Source organism: Acomys minous, assembly GCF_964271855.1.
Source record: "Acomys minous genome assembly, chromosome: 13".
Taxonomy (NCBI): domain Eukaryota; kingdom Metazoa; phylum Chordata; class Mammalia; order Rodentia; family Muridae; genus Acomys; species Acomys minous.
Genome location: NC_140495.1, coordinates 56470892 through 56493100, shown reverse-complemented (window position 1 = coordinate 56493100; position 22209 = coordinate 56470892). Strand labels below are relative to the sequence as shown.

The 22209-nt window shown below is 43.5% G+C and overlaps 1 protein-coding gene and 1 long non-coding RNA gene across 5 annotated transcripts in view; one reads left to right on the top strand and one right to left on the bottom strand.

The window, feature by feature from the left end:
* The window catches only part of LOC311581663, a 29238-nt gene extending 28233 nt beyond the window's left edge, over window positions 1–1005 (top strand). The window contains exon 4 of the long non-coding RNA XR_014773836.1: window positions 505–1005. This is a non-coding gene — a long non-coding RNA (uncharacterized lncRNA). The remainder of the gene's footprint in view (window positions 1–504) is intronic.
* Window positions 1–20299, bottom strand: part of REV1 (REV1 DNA directed polymerase) — a 78984-nt gene extending 58685 nt beyond the window's left edge. For 2 of the 4 annotated variants that reach the window (XM_084754114.1, XM_084754115.1), the window contains exons 1-4: window positions 19995–20299; window positions 18726–18788; window positions 3680–3743; window positions 2823–2949 (exon numbers count right to left, since the gene is read on the bottom strand). In XM_084754114.1, the coding sequence (XP_084610240.1) occupies window positions 2823–2949; window positions 3680–3733 (181 nt within the window). In that variant the 5' untranslated portion in view covers window positions 3734–3743; window positions 18726–18788; window positions 19995–20299. Of the gene's footprint in view, window positions 1–2506; window positions 2708–2822; window positions 2951–3679; window positions 3744–18725; window positions 18789–19994 lie in introns of those variants that run through there. The other 2 variants (XM_084754117.1, XM_084754116.1) reach the window with 2 other exon arrangements.
* Window positions 20300–22209: the final 1910 nt, after the last annotated feature.

Sequence of the window (22209 nt, the reverse complement as noted above, 5' to 3'; positions counted from 1 at the left end):
AAAACTTAGTGACATAAAAATGGGATCAGAGCTCCAACCACACCATCAACACAGTGGCAATTACTGCAATCTTGCTCTCCTTCACTTCCTCCCACATGAATAAAGATGCTATAGTGAATTAAGGACTTGATTAACTAGTGATTACAAAAACTACCGATTTTGGTTTGTTTGTTTTGTTTTAACATTTTTAGCCTTTCCGTGTACATATGACCAAAGTCTAAGGAACTTAAGTTTGCTAAGGTACACTCAAGAAACTTTCCTATTTTCTACAGGTGAACTGTGGAAGCTGTACCAGCATCCACTCTGAGGTAACACTTTACCAGCAAAACTTACAGTGACACCCAGCATGCTCTGCCCTTACCAGCCAAGCAAATAATCAGTCTGATTAATACGTAATTTTAACTCAGCAAACCTTTTCTGAATAGTTAGGCTCATTCACCACAAAGACAACAGTACAATACAACAGTAATGAAAACGTAACTCTTGCTTCTGTCTATACGACAGGCAACTACACTGAGGTCTAATGAGTGCTGATGTGCAAATACATGAAGAGCCACAGCCCTAGAGGAGCAACGCAGAACCATTTAAGCCAGTGTGAAGACAAACAGGCAATCGAGCAAAGTGACGCATGAGCAGAGATCTTAAACGATAGACAGGTACCAGCCAGCTGCGCAGCAGATTAAAACCATCATCCTGACACACACACTGAGAGCTAGTCACTGGGGGAACATGCACAAGAAGGACCATAATAAGACTAAGAATTAAGAAAAACTTGGGAGTAATTCCTAATAAACAAAGACAACAACTAAATGATCAGAAAGAAAAAAAAAGCTAGGTTGGGTAAATGAAAACATAGAAAGAAGTTACTCGGTGTCAAGATAAAGAAAAATAAAGTTACATAAAAAATAAATAATGAGGGGCGGGGAGAGAAAAACTGATGGAACGGACACACTAGGCACAAAGTGGGTACGTAGGTAATCTATATATAGCAAGTTCATAGCTGAAACTGTAAAAATTACATTTCCAGCTGCCTTGTCCCACCAGCTATTACACGCAGTAAGAGTAAAGACAGCTGGTAGAAGAGACAACAACAGCAAAGGATAAGTAAATGACACCATGCTTCCAGACTGAGAATCATGGCCCCTGCCCGACCTTCTTCAGCAAATAAAAAGTTCTCAGTTACATGCACACCCTTCACAGGCACAACAGAACATTAAATTCTTTCTCTGGGAAATCACAAGCATGCACCCCAAAGGACTTCAGGGCCAACCCTAATGCTGAGTCCCTGCATGAGGCCCTGAGAGGCCATGAAGCTATAAAAGTGACACACTCCAAGACACTGGAGGTGCTAAAGCTGCGACATCTGCTACGGAGAGTTGCTTACATGAAGAGGAACCGCCTGTGAGAGAGAGATTTTGCAGGCAGAAAAGCTAGAGGGGTGAAGCCATCTAGGCCCTCTGATATCAGGTAAGAAGCTAGGGCAGTGGTTCTAAACCTTCCTAATGCTGCGACACTTTAATACAGTTCCTCGTGTTATGGTAACCCCAACCATAAGATTATTTTCACAGGCTGGGCATGGTTGTGCACGCCTTTAATCCCAGTACTCAGGAGGCAAAGGCAGGTGGATCACTGTGAGTTCCAGGCCAGCCTGATCTACAAAGTGAGTCCAGGACAGCCAAGGCTACATGGAGAAACCCTGTCTCAATAAATAAATAAATAAAATTTTTTCATTGCTACTTCATAACTGTAATTTTGCTAGTTATGAATTTAATGTCAGTGTCTGTCTTCTGATGGTCTTAGGCAAACCCTGTGAAAGGGTCATGACCCACACACAGGTTGGAACTGCTGAGACAGAGGATTTAGTATTTTGTATATCAGTCCTGCTTGGTCCAGCATTTCCTAACTATGCCCCCATTCCTCTTTTTAGGAATGGTAATGTATATTCTGTACCATGTATGTTGAAAATAATTTGCTTTTAGAATTCACAGGGTTTTACTGAGACTGTGGAAGACTATGGGGGCTTTTAAAGTTGGATTAATGCACTTGGCATTATAATAAGACCACTGAGCCTTCGAGGCCTGGCAGTGCAATGTGGTGGGGTTTGAATGAGAATGTCGGCCATGGTGAGGTTACAGGGTATGCCTTGCTGGGGACAGGCGCTGAGAATATGTAGACTCTCCCTACCAGTTCACTCTCTCTGCTTCATGTTTGGGGTGAGACCTCTTAGCTTCCTACCAGGATGGTCTCATTCGTCTGGAACCGCAAGCAAAAATAAACTCATTTGGCGCGAGAGATGGCTCAGTGGTTAAGAGCACTGCCTAGTCTTCTAGAGAACCCAGGTTTAATTTCCAGCACTCACGTGGCAGCTCACACCTATTTGTAACTCCAGTTTCACAGAATCCAACACCTTCACACAGACATACATACAGGCAAAACACCAGTGCACATGAAATGAAAATAAATAAGTAAATAATAAATAAACCAAACTCTTTCTTCCATAAGTTACCTTGGTCATGGTTTGTTTTTATTGTTGTTTTGTTTTTTGTTTTTCAAGACAGGTTTCTCTGAATAGCCTTGGCTGTCCTAGACTCGCTTTGTAGACCAGGTTGGCCTTGAACTCACAGCAATCCGCCTGCCTCTGGGATTAAAGGCGTGTGCCACCACACCAGGCTTGGTCATGGTCTTTTATTACAGCAACAGACAGTAGCTAACACAGATGATAAATAACTGAAGATTAAAAAACAAAACAAAACAAAAACCAATTCTCAACCCTAAAAAGTTCATGATAAAATTGGGCACCAAAAAAGTAAAAAGTACTCCACCTGTGTATCCATTAACATAGATGGCAACTCCACTAAATATTGCAGACGGTGTCCCCTCCTTCCGCTTAGCAGCATCTGAGCGAAACTGCTCCTCCAGCTTCTGGACCTTGGCAGCCATGTACCCACCCTACAACCAAGAGAAGCAACGACAGTCAACCAGTTACAGCTGCCCTGCTACACAGTTTTAACTCCCTCCCAGATTTACAAATAGAGTCTCATGTTTTTAACCTTAAAATTAGCTTGACTGATTTGATTATTATGTCTTTAATAATAGTGGTACACACTTATCCAACTTCAAGCGATTTGTTATTACTGATTATTAAAACTTTGTATGTTCATTATAATTTTTTTCTAGAAAATAGAAATATTAAAAGAAAATTAAAATTGACACAACCCCAGTCACTAACTAACAATTTGGGAAGCTAATTTCAAGCCTTTCTATGTCTCTCGATACTAATTAGAATCATAGGTAATATTCTTTTATTCCCACTACTTGAATATAGGTTATCATAACATATAAAGCTAAGCAATAACTGCAATGTTTTACTATATACAGATGATTAAGTGACAACACCCTGTTTACTGGATACCTATGTATTTTTTCTATTTCTCAGTATTATTAGCAACGCTGAGATAAAATACATTAAAGTGGAATATCTACTTCTTCAGAGAAAAATTCTTGACAGTAAATAAAGTTTAAGGGTTAGCATTTATGAACAGTGTTAAGGTTTTCAATGCATTGTGAAAACCACAAAGAATTGGTGTATAAAGTTACATGTTATACCTTAAGCCACATTATAAGCTAAAAAGAATGAAACCTATCTAGACAGTTAAATACTTTATTCATTATAACACACCCATTTTTCCCAGCCATCATTTTCAGTTCGCTTCCTCCATCCACCTCGCCTCATGGTGGAGCTTCTGTGTGGAGAGAAAAAATAAGTTAGTTTTATACCATAATGTACTCTTCACTGATATTTTATCAAGGAAAATCAGGAATTTGAAAATTCAAATGTCCAATTAATGTAAGACAAAAGTATAATGCCAAGTAAACTTTCCTAAAATGTATCACTTCCATGTTGCTTTGTAAGTGAAATCTGTCCACAGAATATCGTGCTCACAGGATAAGCCTCATATTTAAACAATTTTCAACTGGGTGTGAGGGGGTAGGGTGAGGGAAGGATCTATGCACTCCTGAATAACAACATTTAACATTCACTTTGCATAAAACATCAATAAATCCAACTAACAGTCACACTTACTTGTTACCACTAGTTAAACAATCTACTAGGATACTCCCTTCACCATGTGTCCTAGGATGGCTCTTAAACTGTGTCAAGAATGCACACACAGTCTAAGGCATCTGTCCTACAAAATGCACCTCCCAAAGTTCACTACAAAAATACAGCATGGGGAATGATTATCTCGACAACAAATAAATATGGCATTGTTAAGGCAACACTTAATCAACTGTACCATACAACACCAAGACTACCATATGCTTCAGTTAAGGCATTCATAGGTCAACAGAGACTCTAAATGAATCCTTACAAAGTCAAATTCTTCTAGCCACAAGGTGAGCCATCACTGCATCTTTCATAAATTAATAAAATATTTAGATTTTTTCTGTAATTACATAGGTTTATATTAAAGATTATTATTTGAAGCTTTATGTACACTGCCACAGTCAAATTAGCTTTTGGTATGACTTACAAGAATCTTTAACACTTAAAACATAAAATCTTATACACACATTAGCAGATACTGTTTCAAGTGCTCCTGGTTTTTTAAATGCCCTTTGATTTGGTTTCTCTTCCTGACGTTTGTATTAACAACACATTGTACAGATAAAATATAACTAAAAGACACACAGAAATTGTCAGCTAAGTCCCACTATTCAGACAAAACGATATAAATGTTTTAGGGGCATATTTAAAGGAGCCTGAGAACAAATTACTACTAACTCTGTGGACAGCATTAAGTTTGGTGTAAGTTTGCTCTAGGTGGTACATGTGTGTTCAATGTATTCATTATCAAGCTCAGAACTGCACTGTGTGTGTTTCTTTAAATGTTTCAGCTTACTTTGCCAGTCCTAAAGACATCATCCCTTAAGAGTCTAAGAAATTCCTAATACAAAATTCCTGGTATCAGATAAACTCTGAATCTATACACCTACTTTAATGAGAATCCTGGTAATTTGTATGTCACAGCCAGTAAATGTAACTATTTGCTGTCAGACACTTCAACACTTAGCCCCCAGCAGGCTGCACTGTTTAGAAATATGGCCTTGCTGGAGGAAGTATGTCACTGTAGGCAAGTGTGACAGGCTAAAGACTGCTGCCATTCCCAGTCGGCGCTCTCTGTCTGCTTCATGCTTTGTGGTTGAAGATGTGAGCTCTCAGCACTCTGCTCAGCTGCCATGCTTCCAGCCAGGATAGACAGTTATTCTCCTGGAAGTATAAGCCCAAATAAACTCTTCCTTTTGTAAGCTGTCTTGGTCATGGTGCGTGCGTGCGTGCGTGCGTGCGTGCGTGCGTGCGTGCGTGCGTGCATGTGTGTGTGTGTCTGTCTGTCTGTCTCTCCACCCACCCACCCCCTTTTCCCGGAAATAGGGTCTGTGTAGCCCTGGCTGTCCTGAACTCACTTTGTAGACCAGACTGGCCTGGAACTCATAGAGATTCCCCTGCCTCTGCCTCCCAAGTGCTAGGATTAAAGGCGTGTGCCACCACCACCTGGCTCATGGTCTCTTATAACAGAAAATTAACTACTGTACTATTTCCTTGCTAAATGAAAGTAAATCAAATAATAATATACCTTTAAATTTAAGGCTAGGCATGGCAGTACACACCAATCATTTCAGTGTCTGGAAGGTGGAAGGAGAATAAGGAGCTCAAGGCTAGCCTTGGTTACATCATGAATTCAGGACCAGCCTGGACTACAGACATCCACTATCCGTTTTTAAAAATAAAAAGGAAAAAGGAAAAAAAATCAATTCATTTGATCATTCATTTAAGAGCACCTTATGATCGCCAAGGTTTCTGCTGTGAGAAGCCAGTAAAGTATGACACCGAGACAGACGCTAAGACTATGGATATGGACCAGCAGTGCAGCACTTGCCTGGCATTCAAGAAGCTGTGGGTTTGGTACTGAAGGAAAAACATAAATGAAGCAAACCCCACAAGAGATGAAAACTAAACAAAACTATGTTTTTTAAAGAAAATTGTGCCAAGGCAAAGAAGCCTACCAAAAAGTGGAAATTAGTCAAAAATGAGAAGGGAACAACAATTTACAAAGACCTGCCACTTCTCCCCAATGGGAGTCTTTCCCCTCTGATCATCTGTCAACTCCAGAGCAGTGGGCTATGTTTTTAACCAACACCATACTACATAATGAGAACATGACTCTTACAAGTCTTCCAAGAATACCGATCTCCACATTTGAGGTTAGGATCTCAGAAATAAGAACAAACTAAAAAGTAAGCCATCTAAACTTCCCAGAAATTGACCCCACCTCACATTAGCTTATCTGTGAAATGGACTGAGGCAACCCTGGGAAGAGGCACCTGAACAGAGCAGCTATAACCCACCATGATAGCACTTTTGTTTACTTGTCTCTACAACCAATTTACAAATATGACTGTGACGCAAAGAAATAAACTATACAGTTGGGCATGGTGGCATTCACCTTTAATCCCAGCACTTGGGAGGCAGAGGCAGGTGGCTCACTGTGAGTTCAAGGCCAGCCTGGTCTACAAAGTGAGTCCAGGACAGCCAAGACCACACAGAGAAATCCTGTCTCGGAAAACAAAACAACAGTAACAAGAAAAAGAAAAAAAAAAAAGACAAAGAAATAAACTACATAAATGAGAACCAACAAAAATCTTAGTGAGTAGTGAGCTTTAGACTTTTGAATAAGCATGCTATGTTCAAGGAGATAAAACAGAGTTATAAAAGTTTTTAGCCTTAAAACAAATTACTGATATGGTGGATCATGCCTGTAGTTCAAGAGTCAGAGACAGGAGGATAGCCAAAAGTTCAAGGCCAGCTTGGGCTACATAGGAGTTAAAGGTTCCAGGCCAGCCTAGGCTACAGAATAATAAATTCTCTTTTTTTATGGGAGGGGAGAGCAAAGCAAGGAAATACTAGTGTTATAAATGAAAATGAAGATTTTCAGCAGCAAGAGCAATGGGACATCCTTAACCACAGAGTTAGCAATAGGTGGCCCTGCCACTTAACAACCTCTACCATAAGGCCAAATACAAGGCGAGTGACAGAATCAGACAATATGCACACTTATCCACACCTCCATCGACACTCACTGTCCTACTTAGGGTTATTACAGTGACTAAAAGCAAGTTGAGGAGGAAAAAGTATGTTTGTCTTACACTTCCACTTTGTAGTCCATCACTGAAGGAAGTTGTGACAGGAACTCAAACAGAGCAGGAATCTAAAGGCAGGAGCTGATGCAGAGGCCATGGAGGGTGCTGCTTACTACCTTGCTCATCATGCCTTCCTAGCTCAGCCTACTTCCTAATACAATCAAGGACCACCTGCCCAGGGGTGGCCCCACCCACAATGGGCTGAGACCTCCTGCATCAATCACTAATTAAGAAAATGCCAGATAGGCCTGATCTTATGGAGGGAGGCATTTTCTTAATTGAGGTTCTCTCCTCTCTGATGACTGTACCTTATGAGCTGACATAAAACTAGCCAGCACATTTGTAAATATACGTTCTCATTTCACTGAGACCAACAAAAATCTTGTTTCACATTCTCAAATACTATAATGGAAATATATGAAATTGCCATTAATTGTACATGTTATTCGGTAGCCAGAGTGTTTCAGGCCAGCTAGGGCTACGTAGTGAGAGCCAGTTTCCAAACAAAACAAAACAAAAACAAAACAATTTTCCCAAGACTAGAAAGATGGTTCAGGGGCAAGAGAAGCAGAGGACCAGAGTTTGGCTCAAGCAACCACATCTAACAACCAGCTTTAACTCCAGCTCCAAGAGATCTGACACACTCTGCATGCCACCAGCACCTGCATTCACACACCCCACCCACCAAGCACCTGCCATGCACACATACTTATACATATAAAAACATGAATATTTAACAAAAAAAATTTTTCTGAAAATTCAGAATCAAATGCTGTGGTGTTTAACAAATAGAATTATCAAAAACATCTCTTGAAAGTAGTACAGACAAAGCCAGCACTTGGACCACATGTGATAGCAACAAGAACCACACAATATATGGGAATTAAGTATACATCATTTTAGGACTGGTAATACAGTATTAAGTAAGGAAAGAGCTAAGTAAAACTCTATTCTTATAAATTATAATGTCATGATATAAAAGCATAAATTTCTGTTAATCCATAAAGATCACCAAAAAGGAAATGGTTTATCAGTGTCTCTGCAGTCTTACCTATACAAAGGGTCTCTACTCCAAGAGACTGGTCTACTTAATTAAATAAAACTGTCCCTGAAGGGAAGAGGGCAATGAATTAGGATAATAATAACCTCAGAGAAGTCCTTTAAAAAAAAAAAAAAAAGAGCTGTTTTCATTTTCTTTCTGAGCAACCTTTTCAATTACAATGTGTCTTCTTTACTATGCCTACTCATTAAGAAGCAATGGCCCTGATCAATTATCAAGACAGACTTGTAAATAAAAATCAGCTTGTTTTAAGGTCACTGGATTTTCCAAGCTAATTTCTTGGTGCTTGATGATCTCAGGTAAAATGAGAAAGTTTCTAAAACTCCATTCACAAACTAAAATAGCCTACAACTTCTCTGTATCCTGCAACATTAACAGAGAAGCTTCAATGAAGATGTCAAAAATTAAGTTTAAAAAAGTATGATAAAGGGAGCTGGGCGTGGTGGCGCACGCCTGTAACCCCAGCACTCAGGAGGCAGAGGCAGGTGATCGCTGTGAGTTCGAGGCCGGCCTGGTCTACAAAGTTGAGTCCAGGACAGCCAAGGCTACACAGAGAAACCCTGCCTCAGGGGAAGGGGGAAAAGGGTTAAGGTTGGAATACCCTTTTCCCAACATTTAGGGTATGTCCTCAGAAAACTTTATAGTCATTTATTACAGTATTCTACCCTGCCAAAACAGAGTGAAATCAAATTAGAACTGACTTAGAAACCCCCTGACACTATAGAAAACATGTTACTTAAAACAAGCACCCAACCTCTATAACATAATCGAAATTGAATGGTCTAAGCTCCAAGCCCAGCTTAGGAACTACCACCTAGTTGTGGTACAGGGTGACTTCACGAGCACGAAGTCTCAATTTCTTCACCTATTAACAGGAAATGTGACTGACTAGTGCTCAGAAAATTCCCTTATAAAGCCTGTGGAGGAATGCTAAGTGAATGTATCAAGTGGCAAAAAAGCGCTGTTTAGCCAATCATCTGGGCAGAAGGACAGGAAGTAGAAGGTGGGGACTTCCTGGACGGGAGGAAAAAAAGTTTGAAGGTTGGAGAGGGAGGAGGGCTTTGGCTGTTGGAGGAGGACCGGGGGGACTTGACCAGAGGAGGACGATGGGGACTTGACCAGGACCGGCCCAGGGGTCATAGCGGCAAGTGCTTGGAATATATGTACAAGGTTTAGAGTAGTCTGTTTAGTTTACCAGTAGATTAGAATCAGTTCTGGACTCTGCCCAGCGAAGTGCTGCCAGCTTTAAAGTACGTTTCAGTCTCCCTGTGCCAGTTATTTGCTTTGTAGGCCGAACGGATACAAAATACTGTAACGGGGATCATATATGGACCTACGGTAGAAAAGTGACCAGAGTAAAGAAAGAGAACTGGAGGTAAAAAAGCAACCAACCCAACTTGAATAAAGAGTCTTCTCAAAGGTTAACACAAAAGAAAACTTTGGGACAGACTGTACTGATTTAAACTAATCAGCAAACAATAAGTTTTCCTACTTCTTGTTTTCATGCGACAGGGGCCAGATATGCTTCAACCACTGAAATGTTCTGCAAGCTAAAATTGCAAGGATATATTTAGGTAAAAAATATTGAAGACCAGCCAAATTAGTGACTATCCATCACTAGCTATGCCAGGCCCACTCAACAGGCAGTAATAGCTAGTCAGGCAGATGGAAGGGAAACGGTAGAGCAGCTGGGACCTGCAATGTTTACAGTAGGCTTCCTGACCTACCTTACCCCAACCTAGGAACAGTCTTGCCAGAGCCTGCCTGCTTCATCTGTATGTAGCAGGATTACTCAAGCATGTGTCCTCGCTAGGCACACCAACAGCAACCCATCCCAGACTTGGATGTGCATGTAAAGAGGCTGCTCACACCCCATCAATAAGCTTCATTTGCCTGCTTCCCATGGTTATTGGTAAGTTTCATTTATTTTTACTTATTTTTAGTTTTCTGACATAAGGTCTCTATATCCCAGGATGGCTTGGAACTCACAGCTATCTTCCTGACTCAGCCTGAGCCCTGGCATTAGCCACCACATTTGTCTCTTAATTTTAAGATTATTATCAAAGGAACAATCGTCACCAGTAACAATCATTTTTATGCAAAAGTGGTATTTCACCTATTGACTAAAAAAGAATTACTAATACCATAAATTATAAAGAGTTCATCACACTGACAAAACTCTCTCAAATACACAGTGATCATTAATTAATCTGGTATTTGTAACCCCTAAATATATGGACTACTAATAAATGAAACTCATGCCCGATGGAACACATCTGTAATTTCAACACTCGGAAGATCGAGGCTGAAGTGTTATAGCCAGAATGGTCTGCCTAGTAGTAGTCTTGGCGGGCTGGGGAGGGGGAGAGGAAGAGCAGGCCAGGCACAGTAAGTCGTATCTGTAATCACAGTACTCCATTAAGAGGATTTTGAGTTCAAGCCAACAGAGGCTAGCTACGTAGCCAGACTCTGTCCCAAACAAACCAGTAATCAAAATAAGTGTAACAGCCTTCGAGTGACGGTCAATCAGTCTCATTATTATAGTCATATCTAGTTGTAAATCACTATCTTACTTTCATTTAAATAGTTATAGGAAATATTTGTTGACTAAGATGAATATACAATGAATAATGAATGTGCACATTTTAGTAACATGACATTAACTCATAACGTGACACAACACAAAGAAAGCCACCCCATCTCTAGGAAAGGCTGAAATAAGTTTGGTTTGGACTCGGTCCCATCTCTCTATTTTCCTCTGACCTCAGCCATCACTCGCCCAGAGACTTACTGAGCACGGAGTGGTACTGATGACGCCCAAGCTTGCAGCTTTAGGAATGAGGACGACCCCCCCTTTCCACCCCCACTCCAGCCATAAACAAACAAACAGCAACAACAAAGGCTGTCTAGGCAAAAAAAAAAAAAAAATGGCATTTGGTTCTAATTTTTCAATCTTTCTTTCACATTTCCTGTACTTCAATGGATACAAAGTTGGCAACTGTAAATTACATTTCCTAGGTGTCTCTAAGGTCAAGAGTGTGTATGTGACTACGCCTTGGCCAGCGAGGCATGAGCCAGCGCGACGCCTGCCGTGTTCCTTGTTATGACCTTCCCTAGCACTGGGGATCAAATGTCCTACAGTTCTGAAAGCTGCCTAACTCTTTATCAAGAATGCAACGTCAAGTAAAAGAGTTTCAAATGTAATCCCTACAAAATGGCTGAGCAAACAGAGGAGCCTGTGGCCCTGGACAGGATGAGAACTGAGATGCTTGCCCTCTGTGGATTAGCTGCCTACCTCTGTACTGTCACAGGCAGGGGAAAAGCCTCAATATTGTTTGCACTGAATTCAAAGTCTTTTCCAGCAGCTTAGTCTGTGCCCTAATAAACTTAAGAACACTGAAATATTTTAGTGTTAGTAATCTGTTCCACATTTAAATTAACTATACATAGATTTTAAAAGACAGTAAGGTGTATAATAAAACTATCTGGATGCAGTTAAGGAAAATGCCAACCAATATTTATTTCTACTGTCCTTGTCCTACTTAGCTTTGCCAACTTAGCAGAGCTTAGACTCGTCTAAGAGGAAAGCCTCCACTAAGGAACTGCCTAGATCAGACTGACCTGTGACAGGTCTCTGAAGGATTGTCTCCATTGTTAATATAACAGGGCCCAATCTCCTGTGGGAGGCACCGTCACTAGGCAGGTGGTCCTGAGCTGGGTAAGAAAGCTAGCTAAGCATAAGGTTATCAATAGGCAATAGAGCAAGACAAAGAGTCCAAAGAAGTAAAATACCATTAGCCATGCCTGTGGAAAAACAGCAAATAAATACCTGTAGGAAATTACACAGTTGCAGTAAATCAGAGTAAACTTTGAAATCACAGGATTTCAAAGGTCACACATACAAGTCTAATGATAGGGACACAAGTCTAATGAGGAACACAAGTAATGTCAAAGAGGGGTTTTTCTCTGGAGCAGTGGGTCTCATACCTGAGCACCAGAATCCCACTGCGCCCCGTGAACACAAACACAGACCACTGCGCCCCAACTCAAACGATTCTGATTCAGAGGTTATGGGTATCTGGGTAGGGCTGGGAATTTTTATATATTCCAAAAACTCAGAAAGTGCTGGTCATGGGCTGGTTTTGCTGCTATTTAAAGTGTACACAGAGGGAAATGCAGACAGACTAGAGCAGGAGCTCAGGAGAAAAGAGGCATGTGCCACACGGCGCTCTGCCTGACGAATTCCACAGGATGTGTACTACAGGGGACAGCCTTTCCTGTCTGCTCTCCCACTCTCCTCCCCTCCAATTCCAGACCGGATTAATAGTTTCCTTCAAATGCACTTTCATGTGCAGCTTTCAAGGTAAGTAAAGTATAAGCCAAAATGCAAGATTATCAGAGATAAAGTCCTACACAAAACTGAATACTAGATCCCACCTTAGAGGCACTGACAGAATGCAATCAATGCACAGAGAAAGCAACCAAACTCAGGTTGGAGAGGAAAGCCAACAAAGCAAAACGAGATCTATGCTGAGGACAATAATGAAACAGAGGCCTGGAGTATCACTTAAATCTTACTTTACTTTTAGGGAGGGCAGTACAAATGTCTATGCACAAACTGCAGGGCACGGGGGCAGGAATGCTCATCTCATGCACTCCACTGCACAGTTTACTGCCTCTCTAAAACTCACAAGGTAAATGAACATCAATAGCGTGCAACTAAAAGTAAATTCCTTGGAGAAACTGAAGTTCAAAAATATCATCTAACTTGGTGTTGGACAGATGGCTCGGGAGCAAGATGATTGCCCTTCAAGTATGATACCAGAGTTGGGGTCCCCAGCATCCATATAGTAAAAGCCAGGCATGGCAGCATGCACCTTTAATCTCTGGAACTCACTGGTGTCTAGCCAGCCAGCCTAGCTGAATGAATGAGCTACCGCTTAAGTGAGCACCTAGCTCAGAAAGTAAGGTAGTGAGCAATTGAGGAGGACGCCTAACTGCCCCCTAGCCTTCACATGCACATACCACACAAACACATACATACCCTACACGCTCGCACCCCCGCACACCTCCTATCCTATTTTCTCCAAGACTCTTTTCTCACTACTCTTTAGATTCACTGTGACTGCAAATGAACATAAAAAAAAGAGAACATTTACATCACGAAATTTCTGGACTCTTCCCTCGCCTTCATGCTGAGACTCCTCACATATAGAAAGGAAATCACTGCCTTTAAAGATGAGATGCTATATTTTTCAAGATCCTCCAAGTGTAATGCGGTTTAATTTAAGTTCAGTTAGTACACTCTGCTCGTTTTGGAGTCTGTCTGGTTTTGAGACTGGATCTCATGTAACCAGTCTGGCCTTAAACTCACTAGGTAGCTGAGGATGACCTTGACCGTGCTGCTGCTGCCTCTACCTCCCAAGTGCTGGGATTACAGACATCACACTACAATGGCCACTACTATACTGTAGCTAACAGATTCTGAGAAAGTTAGTTTCAAGTGAATTTAATATGACCTTTAAGTAACAATTAGAAATAAGTTTTTTATTGGCCATAAAGGGCATGCAGAACATTAGCCTCCACTATCGCAGCTTTGAACAGTGTCAGCGCTCCCTCTTTAAGCACTGGAATTCCAATCGGCAACATTTTACAAGTCTCTGGAACATTTTATAACTCTAACAAATAGATTAGCAATACTTCCATCTCAACCACAAAAATCTCAGTTTTTTCACTAAGTAGCAGTAATGTGTGTGTGTGATTAAAAATTATGATTCAAAGAAATTCCAAATACCAAAATTTTCAGACAAGTGAGCTTTTAAAACCCAGAAAGTATCTATATACCCAACTTACAACTATGTAAATAAATGTTTGCCTGAAACAAACATCAGCTTGGGTTTTAGATTCTATACATCAATAGAAATGTTACAATCCTCAACAGAAAGCAACCCCTTCAGACATAAGGCAGGGGATAGCTATTTCCTCTGAACTTAAATAGTCCTTTTTGGAAAGGACAGAAGGCCCTTGAAACCCAGGAAGTAAGGCTAAAACTTGGAAGTTTTATGGGGCCTTGCCCAAAGGCTGCACAGCAGTTAATGACTTACTAGGATGCAGCTCCGTGGAAGAGCAGCTGTTTCCTCTTACGCTTCATACCTCAATCCCCAGCACACGGGGAAAGGGATCCTGCACCCAAAGAATCCAAACCAAATCTTAACACATAATTCTGTGTCTAAGAGGCAGAAATGAAGTTAGGCCAACCTTAGTAATCTCAGATGTAAGAATGACGGAGTTTGGAGAATTAGTTGAACCTTCAAGAAGCTCCTCTTAAACTCTGAGTGTGATCAAGGAAGACTTACTTACCAGAGAGCAACATGCTGGTTCACTTTCACACTAGACTCAAGTACGATCGAGTAGAACGCTCATACCAATCACAGACAGTTTTTGTCCACCCTGCTCATGGAGAGCCATGGGGCCAGACACTCAGATGATAAACTTCAGTCCAAACACCAGACCACGAGTAAAATAAGAGGAACAACAGTAACAAAGCCTGGGTTGTGGCACATACATGTGCTGGGGAAACAGGCTCCATGTCCTCCCTAGCCAGCCAGTTCAATTCCAGGGCAGTGAAACCCCTTTTATCAAATGGGTGGGTGGCACCTGAGGAACAACCCCAAGGTTGCCCTCTGGCTTCCACACATGAAAGCTCACACACAGACACCCGGGACTAAACTACACTTTAAAAAGGGTTTTCATGAGCCAGTAAGACAGCTCAGTGAGCAAAGGTTCTTGCAACCAAGCCTGACGTAAAGAGTTCAATACTTGGGACCTACACAGGAGCAGGAACCTGACTCTGACCAGATGTCCTCTGATCTCCACACAGACAGCATCCCACCGACACAGATAAAGAAATGTAATTTTTTAAAGAGGGTTAAAGCATGTGTTATTAAGCATCAGGATCCAAGTCTGATCACCAGAACCCATGTGGTAGGAGGACCTAACTCACACATATAGACACACATACACAAAATAAACGGATGTACTTCAAAAAAATAAATAAAAGGTGTTCCAAATCGTCTTCCTGGGCAAAAAAGAAAGCACAAATTTTAACTATGTTATATGACATTTTTTTTTGTTGTTGGTTTTTGTTGTTTGTTTTTTCTATGTAATCTTGGCTGTCCTGGATTCACTTTGTAGACCACGCTGGCCTCAAACTCATAGCGATCTGCCTACCTCTGCCTTCTCAAGTGCTGAGATTAAAGGTGTGTGCCACCACACCTGGCTTATCACATTATTTTTAACTATTTCCCAGTATCAGTTTTCTATGAATATATTACTCAGAACAATGTAACTTTAAAAGCCACAAAATCATCCATATAACTCTTAACATATTTAAATGTTGACATTCTCTCTTGAGAAGCCCAGACTCACTTTTCTCTTAGGTTTACAAAACTTGCTTGTGCACTTCTACCTCTACCCCTCTCTCGTGTGTGTGTGTGTGTGTGTGTGTGTGTGTGTTTCCCTTCCCTTAATTTCCACACTTAAATCTGTATTAAACTCTTTATAGATATAGTTCTGGGGACTGGAGAGATGACTCCACTAAAAAAAGAGAGGGAGGGAGGGAAGGAGGGAGGGAGACAAAGGTAGGTATGTAGAATACTGACTGCTAGGTTGTTTTAAGCGCCAACTTGAAAACCAAAACACAACATGTAGGGAAAACTCCTCATGATGGCAGAAAACATCACACTAAAGATGATAAAACATCTCTCCTTTCTAAAGGCTAGGGGAAAAAAAACCAGACTTCCATGAGATCTTCAAGCATTTTCCTGTCAGAAGACAGGAAGCCTCCAACAAGTTTCATCACCACAATCATATTTCCAGTAAAACCTCAAAGCAAAACCTATGAAAGCTACTCTGGTATGTGGCTATTGGGACAATCACTTAGCATCTTCTTTAGATTGAAAAATAAAAATAACTCTTATACACTAAGACTACAGAGAGGCTACCACTCTCAGCAGTTTATTGTATATTAGACATATAGAGAAAGTATTTAAAAAGTCAAAGCCAACAAAATTTCTTTCAAAAAAATGTAAAAACTAATTCAATTTTATCTCCCGCTAACAATTAAAAAAAAAATGTTAGAAGCTAGGCAGTGGTGGCACAAGCCTTTAGTCCAAGCATTTGGGAGACAGAGGCAGGAAGATTTCTTGAGTTTAAGGCCAGCCTGGTCTACAGGCTGATCCAGAACAGTCAAGGCTACACAGAGAAACCGTCTCCAAAAAACAAAAACATGTCAGTATGTGAAACTAGATTTTTAAAGTTATTTGTTTTTAGGGCTGGGGGGAAGGCCCAGTAAGTAAAGTGGCTGCTTTGTAAGCATGAGGACCTGAATTCAGATCCTATCCACATACCATCTGTGCAGCACTGCACACTTCTTTCCAGCTCTGCACGTTGGGGTTTAAGAGCCAGCCAGCCTAGTCACAATGGCAGGCTCCAGGTTCAGTGGGACTGTGACTCAAAAGCTAAGGTAGAGAGCAACTGGAAGACGTCGGACATAGACCTCTGGCCTCCACAAAGTATAGAAAACTCACACCTATGCACTTTGACATGTATTCAACTGCTCACTGTAATGCTGTAATCACCATGTACAGCTGAATAAAATGAGGCAACAAAAGTCCTGTGCAGGGTCCTGGACTCAGTAAATGGCAGCAGATAGGATCTTGACTGAAGTTGTCAAATATTCAAATCAACCTCAGCATTCATTTAGTTAGCAATCTTTACTGAGAGTCTATTAAGTACCAGGAACAGCCTCGGATAAAATAACAAATAAACTTAGTTTGATCTCTACACTGTAGTTAGGAAGAGAGAGCCAACAAATCTAATGGGATTAAGTGAAACGTGTATTTGATAATAAATAAAAAATAAAATAAAAAAGTATATTTAAGAGCAAACAACAACAAAAAGTCACACAACTCGAAGAGAGAACCCTGCTTCTGTTTTAGGGCCCATGAGAAGCTCCCGCCAGTGAAGAACAGCAATAGAGACCAGATCAACCGCCCTCACCCAGAAGACGAGTCCAGTGTCTGGGGAGCATCCTGAGCTCAAAAGAGAAAAGTCACGGGGTAGAACTAAGGTGAAGTGGGCAGCCACCCCAATGGCAGAGAGAAGGCGCTTAGATGCAATTCTGTACATAACCCAGAGCTTTTGGAGGATTTTAGGCAAAAAAAAAAAAAAAAAAAAAAAAAAAAGTCAATCAAATCTTTCTCAAAAGCTCATTCTAGCTGTTATGTGAGGAACGGCAGGTGAGATGAGGGCACCAGTGAGGGCGCCACTCCAACCACGTAAGGAAGATAACACAGAACTTGAGACTTGGATGTGTGCATGTTCACAAGATGAGATACTAAAAGAACCTGCAACTTGTCTCTTAAAAAGACTGAAATTATCACTCTTCTCATGTTCTCAAGTTGTGTTCAAAGAAAATTAAAATGTTAATTCCACATTAATGTTTCAGTTGCTGCTTTTTACAAGAAAGAAAATTTACATAAATTAGGTCATTTTTGCTTGTTTGCTTTTCAATATTCTGTCTAACTTACCCTGTGATTTACTCTGCTTTTGTTTCAGGTAGGGTCTAATTATGCAGGCCCTAACTGGCCTAGACCTCACTATGTAGATCAAGTTGGCTTCAAACCAGCAGAGAACCGCCTCCTCTGCCTGTCTAGGGCTGGGATTAAAGGTGTCGCAAGCAAGCCCAGTTTACACTACCATTTACAAGCCCTTACATTCTAATGAAGCACAGAGAAAACACACCAACCTCCAGGGTCTGTTCACTGTAGACAACAGGTACCCAAGGGGTCCTGTGATTGATTAGTTTTCCCCTCATGCGTTATCTTGAGCACGCCAGGCCCTATTCATACACTGCCACAAGAGGACACACTTACTGAGTGCGTGCTCGAGACTCACTGTCTCATCAAATGCCTTTCACGTAAGAGCTAAAGTATTAGCTACCCAAGCTGGAAAATGATGTCTTCACGGTGGCGCATGCCTGTAATCCCAGCACTCAGGGAGGCAGAGGCAGGCAGATCGCTGTGAGTTCAAGGCCAACCTGGTCTACAAAGTGAGACCAGGACAGCCAACACTACAGAGAAAAACCCTGTCTCAGAAAAAACCAAAACCAAAAAGAAAAAAAAAAAGAAAGAAAGAAAGAAAAGCTTGTCCAAGGTCACACAGCTAGTAGAGACAAAATCCAAACCCATAGCTAAATGCTCTACAGACTGTGGTTGGCTACTATAGATATACGTAGTCATTGGAACATATTAACAGTTTTTGGTTTTTTTTTTTTTTTTTTTCTGTTCAGAATCTTAGTTTTCAGTTGGGGTTAAGGGAATGGAGTTACATATTTAAGCACACAGAAATTAATCTCAAAAGTGATTCCCACATTTTAAAAAATTGACAAATCGGAATTATTTACCATAAAAAGGAGTGAAGTTTCATGATATGATACACGAACTGATACAGACTGACCTCAGGGGACCTACAAAACACAAACAAGAAAACAGTAATTAAAGAAAAATGGCAAATAAAAGGCTAAGCAGTGAACTAGTGCACTATTGCAGACTGCATTCCTGGATGGACAGCCTCAGGCAAGCTCAAGTGTCCAGCAGCAGGTAGCACAGGGAGCGCGGGAGGGGCATACTAGCCGCATCTGCCTAGGCAAAGCCAGGTTAATGTGGGAAAGCAGACTCCAACTTTTGGAAAAACCCATCTAAGGTAACATTAAGCTGAGCGCCATAGGAACAAGATTCCGGTAGGTCTTAACTCCACCTGAAGGCGGAACTGACATTCTCGGGGACAGGAGGAGCCAGAGACCAGGCAGATAATTTAAGAGTTGCTACATGGTCCTTAGTAGTTACAAATCCTTCTTCTGTTGCATCTCTATTTTTACCCACACACCATTTCTCCTTTATACCTGGCCCAAGAAAAAGAAGAGTTAAAAAAAAATCCTAATTAGTCATTTATCACCTGTAGTGTTTTAATTAAACAATTAAGGAACGCCACTACAGGAAAGTCGGGGCTTTCCAAACCGGGCATAGGAAGAGCCTCCAAACACAGACCAAGCCCTTCCCTTGTCTATACCTCCACTGTTATTTTAACAGCGCATACAAGTGAGAGGAGAGCACCTGTGAAGACACTTGGGGACAGGTGTCCTGCTTAGGACGGGGACACATAAGTGACAAGGAAAAAGGAGAGAGGAAAACACTGCCTCCGGGAATGCCAGAGAGCACCGGAGAGTGGGAAGCCGGTGCACCGGGGCCCAGCGGCGAGCGGAGGCCGGAGGACTGCGGCGCCGGCGCCGGGCGCCCCTGCCACGTTCTGCAAACACTGGTGGAACGGACGCTCGAACGCGCGGGTGAATGAATGGCCGGCCAGGCGCCGGCGCAGGACGAGTGAGTTGCGACGCTAGTGGCGGGACTCGGACGCAGGGCGGGGGGGTAGGCGGGCGACGGAGCGCGGGAGGCAGCAGCGCCGGGGTGGCCGCGCCATGGCGGAGGGGGAACGGGAGGTCACGCGTTACATAACCCGGCGGCCTGAGGCGCAAGGGCGGCGCGGCGCGCAGGAGGCCTCGGAGCAGCGCCCCGGGGCTCCCCGGGCCTCGGCGCCTCAGGCCGCGCGGGCAGCAGCGGCGGCGGCGGCGGCTCGGCGCCCCTCCCCCCCACCCGCCGGCCCGGGGGTCGCTCACCTTCCGCGCCGCTCCAGGCCACCATGCCCGGGCCCAGCCGCCTCCTCCGGCCTCTCGGGCGCCGCCGTCGCCGTCACACTGCGCCCTCGCCGCAGCCGGGAGGGACGCCGGGGAAGGCGGTCGGTCAGCCGGCCCGCCGAGCCGCACCGCGCGGCCCACGCCCCTCCCCCCGCGCCGCCGCCGTCGTCGTCGTCGTCGCTCCCGCGCGCGCCCGGCTCCCGCCTCCTCCCGCTCCTGCCGCGGCCCGCCGGCCGGGATCCGCTCGCACTCACCGGGCGCGGCGCACGCGCGCTGCTCGCGCCCGGCCCGAGGCGACCCGGGCCCCGCCCTCCTCTCGCGCCGGCGCCCGCGGGGGGGTGTGGGGTGGGCGGGGAGGGTTAGCGCCTCGGCGGCACGTGACCGCGTGGCTGGCTGGCGGGCCGGGCGGGGGAGGCGCGGCCCGGGAGCGGCCGCCTCTGCGCCTCCCGCTGGGGTCGGGGCACCGGGGTCGGGCTGGTCGATCAAGCCGCAGCCACGCGCAGCCCCGCCCCCTCCCCGCCGTGCCCCGCCCGGGCTCCCCAGCCGCCGCGGAGGGCGCCGGGGCGGGGACTAACCCGTTCCCGGCCGCACTTGGGTCCGCACCAGCAGCCGTCGCGCAGCGCCCCCCAGCGGCGGCCAGGACGCTCGCAGACCCGCACGCGCTCCGTCCGCCGGCGGAGAACCGCGGCCCACACAGTTCAGCGGGAAGGCGCGCCGCGCCGCGCCGTGGGGGTCCGCCTGCTGGCTGCCAGCTTTGGCCGCGCCCCGGTACGACACCCCCACCCCAGTCTTTCCACTGCGTGTCCCGCGTTCCACCTGCGGCTAGTAGCCTTTCCCACGTGCAAAACACACACCCGAAGAAAATTGCTTTCCCCTGTAATGTTTTTTTTAAGGTACACACGCATTTAAATACAATTCCATCTTCCAGAAGAAAAAAAATCGTCTCATAAGCATCATTTCCCCCGCCTCTGTGCCGTCTGTTCAGTGGGAGACTGCATGGGTTACTATGATAGTCTTTATTGTTGGACCGCTCAACATGAAGCCAAACAACTCCTCCCCCAAGGTTCAACACTTTCCGTTTCTCCAACTTCGACATTTGAAAAGAGTTTGCAAGCATTTAGGAAACCATCAGTACTCTTTTGCAAACTGACATTGCAAACCTGAGGTTCCCTTCCCAGAGAGACAGCAGACATTCAAATAAAATCAGCATACACACACACGCACACACACACACACACGCTTCAATTTTATGTACATATATGTATATAAATATATCAGTGATATACATGTCGATATCTGTCTCAATTTTCCCTTCCACTTTCCCTTTGTTCCGCTTGCTCACTCTCCTTTATAAACTCAACTTCTCCTCCCTACCCCTAGAAAGTTGCATGTTTCTCTGGACCCACAACTGCACAGAAAGACATAGGGTAATTTCACACGTTTCAGACTGAGCTCCTATCTGCAACACCAGCAGGTCCTGTATTGAAATGCTACTGGGGAAAAAAAAACAACAATGAGGCTTATGAGTAATTAAAAAAAAAAAAAAAGGCTCTACACAGTAGGTATTTCCACTAAGGAAAGTGACAAAACTTTATTTTTTTAAGACTGAAAAATGACCTGTGAACTCTATAAGGAACGGGCCATTGCATTTCAATTTTAGTTTTGTTCCTATTCTTTCATAACCAAAAATTACTTTTTATTTTTCTCAAGCACATAAATAAATAAACATAAACTGGCTATCCTAGTTTGCTTTCTACTGCTGTGACAAACATTATGCTCAAAAGCAACTTGGGGAGAAAAGGGTTTATTTCATCTGACAACTTACAGTCCACCACGAAGGGAAGTCTGGACAGGAACCCAGAGGCAGGAACTGAAACGGAGACTATGGAGGAGCCCTACTTACTGACTAACTCATTTCCTTTCTTCTACCACCAAGGCCCCCTGCCCAGGGTGGTACCACCCACAGTAGGCTGGACCATCCCTCATCAATTATCAATCAAGAAAATGTCCCACAGACTTGCCCACAGGCCAGTCTGATAAAGCCATTTTCTCAGCTGAGGTTCCCTCTTCTTAGATTACCCTCCCTGGCCTCAAGGTGACACAAAGTAACCGGCGCAGCTGGGCAGTGCAGGACAGTATCAGCTGCACCACAGTAAGTACTGGTGTGCAGGAGAGGACAGGAAATGTCTTTCTCTGT